Source organism: Sander lucioperca, chromosome 13, assembly GCF_008315115.2.
Source record: "Sander lucioperca isolate FBNREF2018 chromosome 13, SLUC_FBN_1.2, whole genome shotgun sequence".
Lineage (NCBI taxonomy): Eukaryota > Metazoa > Chordata > Actinopteri > Perciformes > Percidae > Sander > Sander lucioperca.
The window spans coordinates 13,977,295-13,992,367 of NC_050185.1; the positions used below are offsets into that span (position 1 = coordinate 13,977,295).

At 40.7% G+C, this 15,073-nt stretch overlaps 3 protein-coding genes across 4 annotated transcripts; all 3 read right to left on the minus strand.

The window, feature by feature from the left end:
* Positions 1–453: 453 nt before the first annotated feature.
* dynll2b (dynein, light chain, LC8-type 2b) lies at positions 454–2,309 on the minus strand. Its single transcript, XM_031320016.2, has 3 exons — positions 2,163–2,309; positions 1,336–1,480; positions 454–1,244 (listed from the first exon to the last, which is right to left on the minus strand). The coding sequence occupies exons 2-3, from the start codon at positions 1,465–1,467 to the stop codon at positions 1,107–1,109; spliced, it is 270 nt and encodes an 89-aa protein (XP_031175876.1). The 5' UTR covers positions 1,468–1,480; positions 2,163–2,309; the 3' UTR covers positions 454–1,106.
* Positions 2,310–3,899: 1,590 nt separating this feature from the next.
* Positions 3,900–8,171, minus strand: LOC116064776 (serine/arginine-rich splicing factor 1-like). Of its 2 annotated transcripts, XR_004108605.2 has the most exons (5): positions 7,691–8,171; positions 6,329–6,525; positions 6,061–6,233; positions 4,841–5,438; positions 3,900–4,491 (listed from the first exon to the last, which is right to left on the minus strand). XR_004108605.2 is itself a non-coding variant. In XM_031320015.2 (4 exons), the coding sequence occupies exons 1-4, from the start codon at positions 7,882–7,884 to the stop codon at positions 5,265–5,267; spliced, it is 738 nt and encodes a 245-aa protein (XP_031175875.1). In that variant the 5' UTR covers positions 7,885–8,171; the 3' UTR covers positions 3,900–5,264. The 2 variants fall into 2 exon arrangements, 1 of the variants encoding a protein (XP_031175875.1); XM_031320015.2 differs by having other exon boundaries at positions 3,900–5,438.
* Positions 8,172–8,722: 551 nt separating this feature from the next.
* pigs (phosphatidylinositol glycan anchor biosynthesis, class S) lies at positions 8,723–14,622 on the minus strand. The gene is given in 13 exon segments (XM_031320014.1): positions 8,723–9,426; positions 10,311–10,521; positions 10,599–10,699; positions 10,879–11,024; positions 11,131–11,245; positions 11,328–11,470; positions 11,593–11,833; positions 12,226–12,317; positions 12,427–12,516; positions 12,606–12,717; positions 12,838–12,977; positions 14,533–14,565; positions 14,568–14,622. Coding segments are annotated over 13 exon segments (1,743 nt in total). The 5' UTR covers positions 14,608–14,622; the 3' UTR covers positions 8,723–9,147.
* Between the last annotated feature and the right edge of the window lie 451 nt (positions 14,623–15,073).

Genomic DNA, 15,073 nt, shown 5'->3' on the forward strand with positions numbered 1-15,073 from the left:
GATGTCAGGTAAACATAGGAGTAAAGACTACAATACAATTCCTTTTATATGTAGTATCGTAAATCTACCTATCTAAAAAAAAAAAAAAAAAAAAATCTTAAATTAGTTTTAATTTTATAATTCCTTCTGCTGTATGTTCCCAGTTCATTTCCCTTAACACTTGCCATAATGCTGGTTAATACAATTTCAGAAACTACACTTTTTTCAAAAGCTTTCTACCAGTGTTGAATGTTGAAGTCTCAATTTGTGGACTCGAGTAGACATGGACGTCCCATCTACCTGTTCCAATAGAGCAGTATGTCCCCTGCATCTGGAAACCATTTTTAACATGACTGCTTGCAGCCTCAAGAGCATAAGTGTGTATCATTGTTCACAATGTTATGATCAGAATGTCAGGACATTTGAGTTTAGTACATGGTAGTGAAGCAAATTCAAGGCACGCATAGACATGAGTCACATTTTGAACCAATTTACTGTGTCAAAGTTGTTTTGTGCTCAACATGTTGAAAATATCACAACACCAAACTGCACACTAATTCACATTCCAGAGATATACAGCACTAACATTGTAAAGATTCACAACTGAAGTGGAAACAGGAATGTTCAAGCATGTATAAAACCTTCAATCTCTTGGCATGTAATTTTCTTTATTAAGTGTAAGCAACAGCCTTGCAACAGTCTTGGAATTTATATTCAATCTCAGTCAACACTGAAAATTAGAGGCATTTCAACAAAAAAAAGTCTGTTGCTCATTCCATGAAAAATAAGTTATTATACAACATATCCATATGAAACAATGTCCGTGTGTCAATGCACAGCAAAAATAATATCCAGAAATTAGTCATGTAACTGTCAGATGTTAAAATGCTGACTGAGTGCTGGAATGGGGAGTAGTTTGAAGAATGTCACATCGAATCACAAGTCCAGGCACAACTACAGCGCCATCCACAGATGGTAGTGTTGTGGGTGGCAAACAATAACAGACTGAAGCAAGCAGGAAACCAGGAGGTAGGCATGTCAGCAGAAAGGTGGTTGCAAATGTACAGCGTGGCACAAAAGTATTAAGGGCTGAATTAAAAGTAGTTTCCGGAGGGCATGTTTGGATTTCAGCCCGACTTGAACAGTAGAATGGCCACTTGGCCCAGGTAGAAGTAGATGAAATGCTTCGTCTCGTGCGTCACGTAGCTCCCAAAATTCCTCCCAACAATGCAATGCCATGTGGGGTTGTACTTCTTGTCAAACTCCTGGAGGGGAGACAATAATTGAAATAGCATAGATGATAACTAACAGGTTTCATTTACATGCTTGTACTAATTTGATATTGATTTTATGTACCTTTTTGACATAGGCAGCAATATCCTTCTCAATGTTGTACTTTTCCATAGCCTGCATGGCACAGTCCACTGCATCCTGCTGCATTTCATCAGACATGTCTGCATTCTTTATCACTGCCTTCTTGTCAGACATTTTGGCTTTTTGACTGCACAGGAGAAAGAAAAAAAATATTTAGAGACATTTTCCACATAGTTATTACTAGTTCTAGTGCAAACAGTGAGCCTTGTTCCATTTTCATAACACAGCTGCCACCATTTGCTTATATAAAACATTAGCTATAGTTATGAGGCTACTTCTATCCAATCCAATTAACTGGATAGAAGGCCTCAAGAAGCAGGATTACCAAAATCAACTACATAACTTGGGAGGAAAAACCGTGATCGTCCTCTGAAAGAGTTGTTCTGAATTACACTGAGTGCAGTTATATAGACAACTCAGTAATGTAGGTTTTATGAGACAGACACAATGGGTCCTGATTGCGAGTATCACAGTAAGCCATAAAAGAAGGTTGCTGACATGACCATGCCTGCAACTGCATTGTGCAGCTGACAGCATTAGAACTTACGCTGTTTGTGAAGCAACACTTAACCATTTACGCACATATTCAAACACAAGTTAACGCCACTCCTGTAATTCAACTATATTTGTCAGGTTTACACATAACAATTCAAAGAAAGTGCCATTCATTCAGCTTCTCGGGACAAATACAGATGCTCAGACGAGATTAGCATGCCAGCAAGAGAAGCCTCAGTATTCTCTCTCTGCTCTGCTGACATTGTGCACAGGTTGTATTAGCAATAAACACAGAATTATGCAGCAACACTTACCGTCTCTCACCGAAGTTAAATTGTTTAGAGTTGTGCGTTACGGGTAGCTACACAGTTCTTCGTTCATTTATGCAAAGAAAGCGTGCGTCTCTGCTCCGCCCTCCACATCGCATTCGCTATCTGATTGGCTGGAGGGAAGCCTCCACCCTGGTGATGGCGCTTTTCACTGGCGGACAGGGACTGCATCTTATTTCCACCCAGAATGCACTGTTTTCAACCCCAATCCCTCCCTCCCATCAGAGAAAGTGATTGATCCAGGTGATCGGGTTGATCGATGGTATTGATCTACATTATAACTTGGGAGAGCTTGCAACGCAGAATAAGATTAGACCCAAACAGGGGAGGAAAGGCAGAGTCGATGTGCATTTTAAGTGTAATTGGTGCCAGTTGTAACAGGGACAGTCTCTGAACTGTCAGAGGATATTCTGAGGCATAAATCATACCAGACAATTCCACAAAAGCCCTTCAGTCTAGTCAGATAAGTAATAAGTGTCTTGTCTGTAATTTCGTGTTCTTTCATCTCACTGCAACCTTTTAGATGGACAGTGTAATCCATAGTAGATAGAAGTAGATACAAAAAAGAGAAACACAATAATGTGATACTGATAGGTTCAATAAAAGATAACTTTTTTGAAGAGAACAAAACTTAAAAATGCTGGAAATTATACTTAGCATAATCAAAACTCATCTTCTGCAGCATAAGACTGAAAAAAAAAACATTAAAAGGTCACAAACCCTTATCACACCCCAGCCATCCCTACCTGTCAATGGTCGCCCACTATTTACCATTCTACATCATGGATGTATGAAGAGATACGGATAAAAAATGTTGTTTGCTGTACAGATTGTGGAGCCCCTTTAGGCAAATTTTTGATTTGTGATATAGGGACATATAAATGAAGTTGACTATGTTGTTCCTGTTCTGCTGTAGTCCTATGTCTATTATTGTTTAAGTTAATTGAGAGAAACAAAAAACAGAATCAAAATCCTTGTACAGTATGCGTTTACATGCTTGAACAATAAAGCTGATTCTGATAGAACACAAAGTTGTAGCCACAACAGTAAACAATGCTTGAAATATGGATGTTGTTGCAAAGAAGCTACAAATTCTAAAACATGGATACTTCACACACAGCTTCAACCCGACAGCAAAGAAGATCTATACATCACCAGTTTCAAGGTGGGCACCCAATTCAGTATCTGAGCAAATGTGAACACAATCTCCCCGTCTGTCCCTGAGTTAGGCATTGAATAATGGCCAGAAAAGTGTTTTTGCATTAACAATATGTCACAGTGAAGTTCACCTTTTGGAAATTACATCACATCAATTAATCCTATTGATTTGTGTGAAATATTTTACATAATTAGTGTATTAATGACATTTGTGCCCGATGTAATGGAATTCTCCAGTTATTCCTGATATCACATTCACGACAACGGGGTGGACGTGTGGTCTTTTTTCACTCCACTTCATTTGACAGCTGGAGATACTAGTTACTTTGCATATTCAGATTTCACGTACAAAACACGAGTTTATAAAATGTAACCCACTGTTATAGATTAAATGCAGGCTTTATAATAGAAATGTATAATGATATAACAATAGATATGTCCTCCAGAAACAATTGGTATTACATACAGGCTGTTCATGTACTGTGCATGCGTACTGGTATTTTTGTGTCCAACCTTTTGTTGTATTAGACATGCTGGGAAAGAAAAACACAAACACTTAACTTATGTTATTGAAAGTTTTATTAAAAGAGAATAAAGCTTTAGGATACTGGAGATTGTACTTAAGAAAATCAGAAATCATCCTCTGCAGCAAAAGACTGACCTAAGAAAAAGATACAAACCGCATTAAGGTCACATTCCCTTGTCGTATCCCAGTCCTCCCTCTTCCCTCCCTCCTCCACGGTAATGGTCGCCCACTATTTACCACTCTCCTTAAGCGTGTGGATCCATCCTGCACCTCCCAGCCCTCCTCCTGGTTTTGAGCGGAGCTTTGCTCTTCTTTTATAATTTTGAAAAACAAAAATCTGAAAAATAATCGCTCCTCATAGTGCCGTCAGTAACTGTGTCTCTGAGGTCCCACACAAAATGGAAAAAAAAATTAATTTGGATTATTTGAAAGCCAATTTAGTTTTGAATATTTCAGAATTTCCAGTTTGATGGGGTTATGTGGACAGGGCCGGGGGTCAGGATCCTCTCCCGGGAAAATGCTCCCATGCTCCTGATCCATGTATCCATCCTGAAGCCTAATCCTAATCCTGATCTGATCCTGAATCCTGATCCGGCTCCGAAATGGGGGGACAATGAGCCCAGTCCAAACCTTCAGAATACCAGCAGAACCAAAGAGAAGGAGGCAAGTTAGAATCACACCTTCAGAAAATACTAAAATAAAATGTCAAATGCATCTACCAGGGAGTTTACTTTACTTTGAGACAAACGGGGAACACCATCTATAATCAGTCCCCAAAAACTAAAATTTACTTTGAAGACTAGAAGACAAGCAAAAGCAAAAAAAACACAAGCTTTGGGTCTCCAAATACACAGTGGTATACAGAACCTGTTACAACTGAAAACATTCAACAGCGACACTCTATCGTCAAGTGTATGTAAAAAAAACTGAACAGCCTTATAATGCAGATTTCACAGTTGACAAGGCACAGCCATCATACCATTGGTGCCATATTTGACTCCTCCTCCTGTTTATCTTAATATGAACTGTTTCCTCTGTTCCCATCCTATCTTGTTCCTCTGAACTCTACAGAGAGACACACAAGAGGGTCAAAGAACAGTAGTATATGCTTAAAAGAAGTAAAAACGTTCCAAACAAAACAAAGCAGAGGACAAGTAGGAGAAAAGTATAGAGGGGTGAAAGATGGTTAGCAGAAAACTGATTCTGATGAGAAGGGGAAAAGGAAGAACGACAGAGTGAAACGGGGCCTTGTACAAAAATGAAAAATAAAAAATAAAACTGCAACAGAAAGTGGGGGAATAGGGACCACACAAGAAGACATGAGACATGAGATGATCCGTGGTGAGTATACAGGATTTGTTGAGCGATGTGAAGATTTCCTCTCTGCTTTAGTTAAGGTGGATCTAGGTGCGGGAGCGGGAGCGGGAACGGGAACGGGAGCGGCGAGGAGAGTAACGTGGAGACCCTCTGCTGCGACGTGACCCGCTCTTGCTTCGACTTCGGCTACGAGAGCGAGAACGACCATAGCTGGGGCTGCGAGGACCGTCCACCTTCACACGAATATAGGCCGTCTCTCCCTGAACACACACAAAGACACAACTAAGCATACGTAACCATGCACAAGTTGCTAAATGAGACTCCGGTAGACAGAGGAATCAAATACCTACAGTCACAATAAATGTTTTGGGGATCATAACAGCTCTCAATACTGCATTTGTACATATAGTGTGCTTATAGATGCAGTTTCAAAATTAACACATGTTAAGCTCTGAATTTGTAATTGGCCATGCATACATGCAAAGATGATCATCAGCTGCATTAACACTTAAATTGGACATCATCTTAAAGACTTCCTCTGGGATAGTTGCTTAACTTACAAAACATATTTTGTGGTTCATTAGTTCATTAGTAAAGCCTTCACTTGGACCAAAATATATCAATGCATGTTTGGTAAAAAAAAAATAAAATCTGATAAATCATTGAGGCTTATTTTTTTACCAATGTTACCATCATTGTCATAGCCAGAATTACAATGCAATGTAACATTACATAATCATTATAACTTAACATTGGCCTTTGACTGCCCGCCTGGTCACATTCACCCCTGCTTTCATTTAAGAAAACTTCAATTTCAAAATGTAATCCCTTCCACAGCCATTCCTTATTATGTTAGCTTGAGGCTGAAACCCTTTTACGTACCTCATGAGAGCGAAACTTGGTGTTATCCAATTGACGGACAGCGTAGGTCATGTCTTCTTTGCGTACGAACTCCACCACCCCGGTGCCATCACGGTACACATCGGCATAACATACATCCCCTGCTTCTCGCATGTGATCTTTCAGGTCCTGCCAGCTTCCACTGGAAGGAAGACCTGACAAGAAAAGGTGACGTAAGACTCATATGTTCATCTATACACTTACGTAAAGAGATAAGCATAACCTGCAGAGGGAGGAACACATCACCCACCTGACACAACAACCCTGTACTCTGAACGTCGGGAAGGCGGGCCATGCCTTCCCCTTTGGGGTCCCATTGGTCCTCCACCACCACCACCACCTCCTCCTCCTCCTCCACCTCCCCGTCCACTTCTAGGAAACTCAACACGCAAGCGGTAGCCATCGTAGTCGTAACCATCGCGGCCGTAGACAGCATCCTCAGAATCCCTGTTAAATCCCCCCCAGATACGAGTTAAGCTGATTGGTTTGTTTTGGTCGTGTATGTTGGTTGTGTACGTTATCTTACAACTACTGGCCTATACTAATGGAACCTGGAGGAAAAATGCATCTTGCTCAATTAGTGTACGACCATAGAAATAAAAAATGGATAGAAGGGTCATTGAACTGTTTGCCGTGGTCATTCGATGAGGATCGAACAACAAAATGGCGATTGTTCTTAGTTGTCATGGTGACAACACGTGTTAGTGGGGCAGTAAACTGAGTCGCAACTCGCTGGGAGCTTAATACATCCATGGCTGGAAGGAGAGCGGCCCGACAATGGATGTATTACGGGTACACAGTTGCGGGGAGAGGAGAGACCGTTAGACCCAGCGGCAGCGGAACGCTGGACCCAGGCCGCGACTCATTCTCTATAACCAATGCAACATGAAGGCACGGCATAAATCTACCTTAACAAGGGAAATCTGTGGTGGGAAACATGAAACGTGACTCTTTAATTAGAAGCATAACAGCATTAATTAGGTCCATCTATACATAAGAAATAAGGTACTGTAATGCCATGTGTCTTGTTTGTCTGATCACAAAGATGTTCAATTTACCATGTCTGGCAAGAAAAGGCAACATGTTCACATTTGAGAAGCTGGAACCAGAGAATGTTGAAAATGTTCTTGAATGATTAATCAATTAATTTTCTGTCGATCAACTAATCACTGCAGCTTTAAATGCTACACCACCTGTGTAGTAGGCATTTTATTATTGGCCTTGTTGGGCAAAAATCCATCAGCATATTGTAATGCAAGTGGCCTTAGTGAAAACCAGACTTCTGCATCTACTCTTGGCTCCGATTCAGGCGTTCCTATTGGCTTTTCTGCGAATGCATTGCCCGTGAGACAAAGAGCTGCAGAAAGAGGTCTCACTCCACTTCAAATTCTCGAGTTTTTTGTTGCATTCCACCCACTGCATCTTTAACGTACCTCTTTTAAACGGTTTTAACATTTAAAGCCTCAATGAAGGTAGTGTTGACTGCACATATACCTAATACATTGGCAACTGAGTGTATATGCCTGTTTATAGGAGTGTGTGCCAGCTAGCTATACATTTTGAAAGCGCGTGTGCGTGTAAGCCATCTATGTGGCGGGAGAATGCAACTCACCTCGGGTCCTCGAACTGCACGAAGGCAAACGGTGGTCCTCCTCTTCGATTTTTCAGATCAATATCACGAATGGCACCATATTTGTAAAACAAGTCTTCGACGTCCTTTGAGCGGATGTCGGGAGGGAGATTCCCCACATATATCCGACAGTCGTTGCTCCCTGCTGGTCCTCGAACTATACCTCCGCCAGACATGTTAGCACAAAACTAGCTAACAATAACAGTTAACGTTAGCTAAGGAAGTTAGCAAGCTGGCTAAACAGGTCCCCTCCGGCCGAACACACGATGAAATTACGCTTAGGTAGTTATTTTTATTATATTATACTACCGGCGAATTACTCGTTAACAATTTAGCTAACGTTACAGCTGAAATCCTTCGGGGTAAATGTCAAAACAATCAAATTTACACGAGCTAAAAGTTGCAAGCCGCGACTCAAGCCCTCCTCCAACAAAGCACTCTTCTTCAGTGGTGTGGCGGATCACAACTAGCTTTAAATGTGCGCACACCGCCACCTAGCGCACTGGAGTTGGAGTCATCCTACAACATGTATAACAATGTCACCTCAAGGTCCATTCAGCAGCTGTTGTGGAGCTTTCGATCTTATCAAGTGATCTTCATCAGCGGACAAAAATGGAAATTCTACAATTCCAAAACAACTGGGGAAATTCCATCTGCTAATGAAAATGATGTACTATGATCAAAAACTACTAAATAAAGCTTAAGGTGAGATTGTTTTGTCAACAGTATGTATCCTTTTTGCCCCTTTCCACATTAACACAACAGGTTGTGACTATATCCAAGTGACACTGAGGATAAAATAGGATCTGATTACTTAGGCCACATTCAGGTTCAGTCAGTGACCCAGGTGAAGTATCAACACAAATGCATTGTGACCGCTTTAAAGGACAACAGTCAGTGCTTTGGTTTGTCTAGCAAGACAAACAATCCCAAGACCACTGAATTACAAACAACTCTGCTGATGAAGACAGTGAGATGCAATTGAAAGCTTCTGAAAAAACTATTTAGTAGACCTTGTGTTTATGTTTAATTTTAATGGACACAATTGGTGTAAATTGCTTTAGGAGTGCTTGCCAAATGTAATAATGATATAAAATCAGGTATTCTTATTTTTTTGCTAACCAAAGAGTGAACACATGAGTTAAGTCTTTATTTGTTAATAACTTAGAATAGAAAGTGGAATTCAAATATAAAACTTACTCACATTTACAACAATTCAAGCTTTCCAGTATACAGTGTCATACAGCCCAGCAGCCATTCATTAAAATTGTAAGATAAACAATTCCTTACATGAAACAATAAAATCATGTGTGACTATTTTGTAAATTCCACACTCCAATGCTGCAAATATGTTTCTTCATGCGTACCTTTTCACCTAAATGTCAAGGCCACTGACAAAACAGTTTGTTTTTTATTTAGATCTTTTCTTCAAGTGTTTCTCAGTCCTTCTTGGCTTGCTTCTCTCTGCGTTTCTGTCTAGCCTCAGACACTATCTTGAGCAGTGACAGCAAAATAGGTACACACATGGGCAGGAAGAGTGGTATGTAGATAGCAAACTTCTGGTCATCAGGAAAGTAGAGAAGGTGGAGAAGTGAAGGGTCAAAGAATGCCCTCTCTGATGCCATTATGGCCTCTTTACTGTACTGCAGAGCAAAGCCGAGGTTCCCAGCCTCCAATTCAGCCACAGCCAGCTGCAGAGACGTGACAGCACTGGACACCTTAGGGACAGCAACAACAATCACAGGTTAGATACAACTGATGAAATTATAGGAAAGGGAATAGTAGAATTACGACTTATTTTAGAGTCTAAATACCCAATTAGGCACTGTAATTTGTTCATTCATTCAGCCTGACATTGTGTTTGTAGTAGTAGTTTTTTCGTTTAGAGGGGGAGTAAACTTTTTGGTTTTCTCTCATCAAACAGTAGCAAGTTTCATATCCTTGACGTCCTTTGCAATTAATATGGAAGCTGCCGTAATAGTTTTAGTAGCAGTTAAATTAATGTTTTTCACATTGACCAAAGAAATATGTTTGGGGTTTTAGTTATAAAGTGCCTAAAATACTTTATTAACAATATGCAGAGTCCCAGTCTAGTGTTCCCTAGAGGCTGCAATGTTCATTTCAGCCAAGCCAAGATGAAAGTGTTGAATAGAACTAACAACATTATGGTGAATTGGCTGTTATAGGAGCCCAATCAGTAATGGAGCTAAAAAGTAAAGTTTCATTCCAAAAAAATAAGTTATTTCTATAAATCAACTTACAGGTACAGCCACATCTATCTCATCCATGCTTATCACCTTTTTTGTTGATATTCTTTTTAGCTAGCTATGCAAGTCAACGACATGCCTTATTCTTACTTACCACCTACTAAGCTCTGACTGGTCAATAGTTTCTCTAACTGGGGGAAACAGCTGTCAATGAGCACAACACCAGACCTGTTTGAATCACTTCACAAATATGAGATGTGGACAGTACCAGGCCAGTCAAATACCATTTTAGTGTTCGAATGCCCTAGAACAGAGCCCCATATGGCCAGATATGTACACCCACACAAATAGGCAACATAGACACCTACTGATTAATGCAAGTGTATGCATCTTACCTGTTCAGCAATGTTGTCATTGATAACAATGTTGCCTATCTGGTCCAGCAGCTGTGCCAGTGAGGTGATGGTGGTAGTTGCTGTTGCAACATTTTCCACACTCCGACTCCACATGAGACGGTCCAGCTCCCAATCAGCTAGTCCTGTACTGCCGCACGGCGCCATCAGGAAGCCAGGGGGAGCGGTAGACGACTGCACACCCAGCAACAGTCTGACAGGACATGGTACAGGAAAGTTAGCTCGTGTCTACAGGAAAAGCAACCCGTTGTTTTGAAGATGTCCACTTACCGAAGCTGTGCAAGGAAGACTCCCATGACTTTGGCCATGTTGATGTTGATGTCAACAGGCAACACAGCCTCTGGTCTATAGAAACCATTAACATTATAGACCTATAAAAACATGGACAAGACATTTTTTGTTGATCAGTACCCAAAACAAGAAATGAAGAGTGCAAAAATACTGCAAAGCTAACAAATGATTTATATTTGACATATTCAGTCATACTAAGTTATAACTATTCATAGTATTAAGAGTACGGTCACCCAGTGTTGCCCTTAGATTACCTTACCATAATTCCCCCCCAACGTGGAGAGTGAAACGCATTAGAAGGCACTTCCTGTTTCTTGTTGTCATGAATGTAAAGGGGGGAATGGTGGGCATCCGGGACGTACAGAAGAAAATTCAACACCGGGTTGGAAGATGCAGCATTTGAGCCTCAAAATCAAATATAAATACACCAGATATAAATACACCAGAACAACCTACATCACATTTCTTTTTTTGGCAAAAACTTGAAAAACATTCAGTGGGTTTTTTTTACCCAGTCTAGCCTCCACAGGGTTAATGACATGTGCGAGGCTATCAGAGTTGAGTGTGTAGGCGCTGCTGCTGCTGTCAAAGCGTGGGTTGACACCGAGCATGGCGTAGTATAAGGTCTGTAAGGAGAATATATTTATTAACATGCAGTAGCTGAGCACCTTGTATTTGTGTACATTCACACACTTGCAGACAAAGTACCTGAGAGTCAAGGCTGAAGTTGGCCACAGGGGCTAGTTTTGTAAGCAAAGGTTGGATGTAAGTCTGTACGGCACCCTCTATGTCCCAGTGTAGCCGGTGTGACTTGGGGTCTGGGTTTAACAGACTGAATGTTATCTCATAACCTAAAGAGAAGTTTAGAATAAGCATAAAACAAAAGGAAAGTGTTACATAGTTGAAGAATTTACTGACTGGAAATAGAAACTAAGTTGGTCCACTTTATGGCTGTGCTGAAACAAAGACCAACCTGGGCTGGATTTAAAGGCTCTCATACTGTCAGCGATGCTCTCTTTGTTGCCAGGGCTGAGACGAACTCTGTCACTGAGGGCGGCGGTGATGTCGGTGTGGCTAAAAGACATCACCTGCAGCACCTGCTTGATCCGAGGCTCCAGATGAGCCAGCAATTGCTCTACTGTCCTGCCCACTCTCATCTGGGCACCAATACGCAGCAGGGCTGTCCGTCGCTGACCGATATACACGTCCATGTCCTAAGAAGCGTCAAGGTACACATTAGTACAGTATTGGGTAATATCTTCTACTTGTGCAGAGTGACACAAAGGACACATTATTCTGTTTAAACGCTGTGCAGAAGGTACTGTATTTAGACATTTAAGAGTTAGACTCTAAGCAGTAATGACAGAATATATTGGATGGATTATAGTGAAAACGCTACTTGACTCCACAGAGATCCATTAGCTCATAAAAGCTAATTTCACTATTAATCAAAGCATTAAACTACACACAGTCTTTAATGAACTCTTTTAACATATAAACACATACACACTTATATAAAATAATGAAAAGGTTAACAGTAGCCAAACAATACTCTTTAAAACTAAATACAGGGGGGAAAAAGAAAATAAAAAAGTTGAGTTTTAACCTCAGGCAGCAGTGAAGATGACTCTGGGATCACATACACAACTAAAGAGCCACACGGACTCTCACTTAGTGTGTGCAGAGAAAGATCTGCCTCTAAAGGAGAAGAGATATAGAGACATTACAACCTGTGGTCCCACTGAGATAACACATGTTAGCATCTGAAGATCTTAAAGTTGGATTTGACAGGCAGACAGCATCTCACCTGCAGCAGTGGGCTGGTCCAGCGCGTCCTCCTCCATGATTGTAGCTGTGCGGTACCTTATCTCATACCTGTACCTCAAAGCTGTGTTCTCTGGAAACACGAATTTTAGACATGAATTAACTTGCAGTCTTCATATTTTGTAACCATAGGATCACAGACAGCCTTAAATATTAAATCACCATCTACTGTGTGTTCCTCATCTTGTGTCTGTGTCAGTGGGACCTTCTTCTGCTGTTCTGGTGTCACCGTTCCACGTGCAAACACCACCTCCACATCAGCACTCAACTGTAGCTACAAAAGGAAAGACATAAGGAGAGGAACATTTTTAAAAGAAATGGGTATGAGACATGGAAGATAAAATGGACCACAAGATGGAGGTCACATATTTAATAGCATAAAGCACAAACATACCTGCATATTAGCCAACTCATTTATCTGACTGACGGGCAACCAGGCGCGGTACGTTTCAGTTGTTCGCCACCACAGAGGGACTCCCACCATGATGACCACTGCTGCTATGGACAGAGCAGCAAGTTGGCCACGTCTGCGCTCTGAGAGAAAAAACAAAGACAGTCAGACAGATAAGCCTCAAGGCATTACTGTATGTATGTATGTATATATATGTACTTTTGGTCTAATACCATATGTACCCTACAGCTAGATTGAATCAACAGACTAGCCTTAATTAACATTTGACATGCCTCATTCCAACCCAAGCTTTTAAAGAATGATCAAGTCATGACTGTCAATTTGCATTCTAGAGGATACTCATTGTCCCCACAGGAAAGGTAAAGTGCTGTTCCTGCCTTTTGGGGAGCCATCCCCTGTTGGGCCAGACTTGATTAGGACAAAGAATGAGTATTCCTGTAGTTTGGAAAACAATTGACACTGACTTGGTAAGATCCTCTGGCCGGGTGTGACTAACACCTTTTCTTTTGAGAGACATTTGACCAATGAGGAGGGATTTCATTTGAGGTACCACCCTCAACTTCTAGGGAATACATTTGTGTGACTGAGGTGATTTCAGGACTGCAAACTGTGACCCAACAGGGGAAGCATGTTCTGTATGTCTGCTGCTTGCAGTGTACTGTTTTGTCATGTCACGAGCCTGGTTCTTATGTGACTCCATCAGGGAGAAACACAGATCCATGTCTGCTGCTGGCAGTGTTTAGTGTTTTATTGTGTATTGTTGTTGACTGGTCATTTCATCATTCTGCTGTATTAAATCTTTTGCTTAACTTTCAATTGGACCAAGCCTTTCTTCTTCCTCCTCAGAAATCAAACAAACACGTCTTTTGGAATTTTCTAACAGATATCTATCTATCTATCTATCTATCTATCTATACATACATATAGAGACATTTGTCAACTGCCTGAGAGTTTGCCATGTCGTTTATACTGTGGTTGCTGTCCCTGTATTACCTCGGTTGTGTTAAGGGCCACTGTGAGCACTTTACCAAATCAATACACAGGACTGTTTTATTATTTGCATCAATGTGAGAAATACCTTGATTTGTCAGTAGATACATATTGATATCTTAAAGTACAATTAACGTTAGATTTATATCCATGGCAGAGGACTGACCATTGATTCAATTACATATAACGTTATATGTTTCATAAGAGACTGAGCTAGCTAGATGTTACATGGCAGACCTAACGTTAATCAAGACTTCCTTAAATTAATTAGATGCAAAGATGTAGCTAGCTGGCTAACGTACAGAGAGACACCATTAACGTTAGCTAATTGGTCAACATAAAGTAAAAGGCTGACCCGGTTTAGTTTCAAAACTAGCAAATATACAATATTGGGGAAATAAAGGCATTTTGCTCTATTTAGGGGGTTTTAGGAACTCCAATGTTGTAGCCAGTTAATTGTGAAATAAAACACACAAAAACTGATAGATGAGGGAGGGCATCATTGCTGCAACTGCTGGTGCGGCTAGTTGTTAGCTTCAGAGGGTCTGGAGAAAACAGCCTCGTGCTAGGGTCGCTACAAATGTTGTACGTGTGAAATGCGCTCTAACAAACTGCTGTAAACTGTTGTCTTTATGTAGTAAGGAAATAATTCATACAGAATTAAGTTATGAAGCTAACGTTACTCACCCACTTCCGAGGTAGCCATTTCTGTCAATGAACAGGGGTGCGTTTGCTATGAGGACACACCCAGTCAAACGTCATATGACCGACGTTAAAAACAAAACGGGCGATTTTACTTGGCTGTAAAAACAACAACAAGTCGTGGTCCAGATACATAGCTACAATTTTATTTAATGTAACCAAATATTTTACTATAAAACTCTATGTCTGTCTGTCCCAAACTCCGAGAAGGCAGTACGTTTGTTTGAGACGCAGTAAGGAGCAGTAACCGTCGGCCCACCCGGTGAACATTTTAAACGCACAAAAACATTGTGAGAAATTGGCAACCAGTGTGGTGGTGGTGGCTTGAATGTTGGCAACATTTTTTTCAATTAGCTAAAAAGTCCAAATAAACACTTGTATTTCTGCGTGAATACAAGGCACCCGAAAAATAGAAACCTTATGTCACCTTACTTATGTTAATTATTTAGTGTTAACAATATACATTTGAGGCGTACTGATTGGTCTGCATTATACTGAGCGGTGTTTTCATTATGTTGTCCACTCT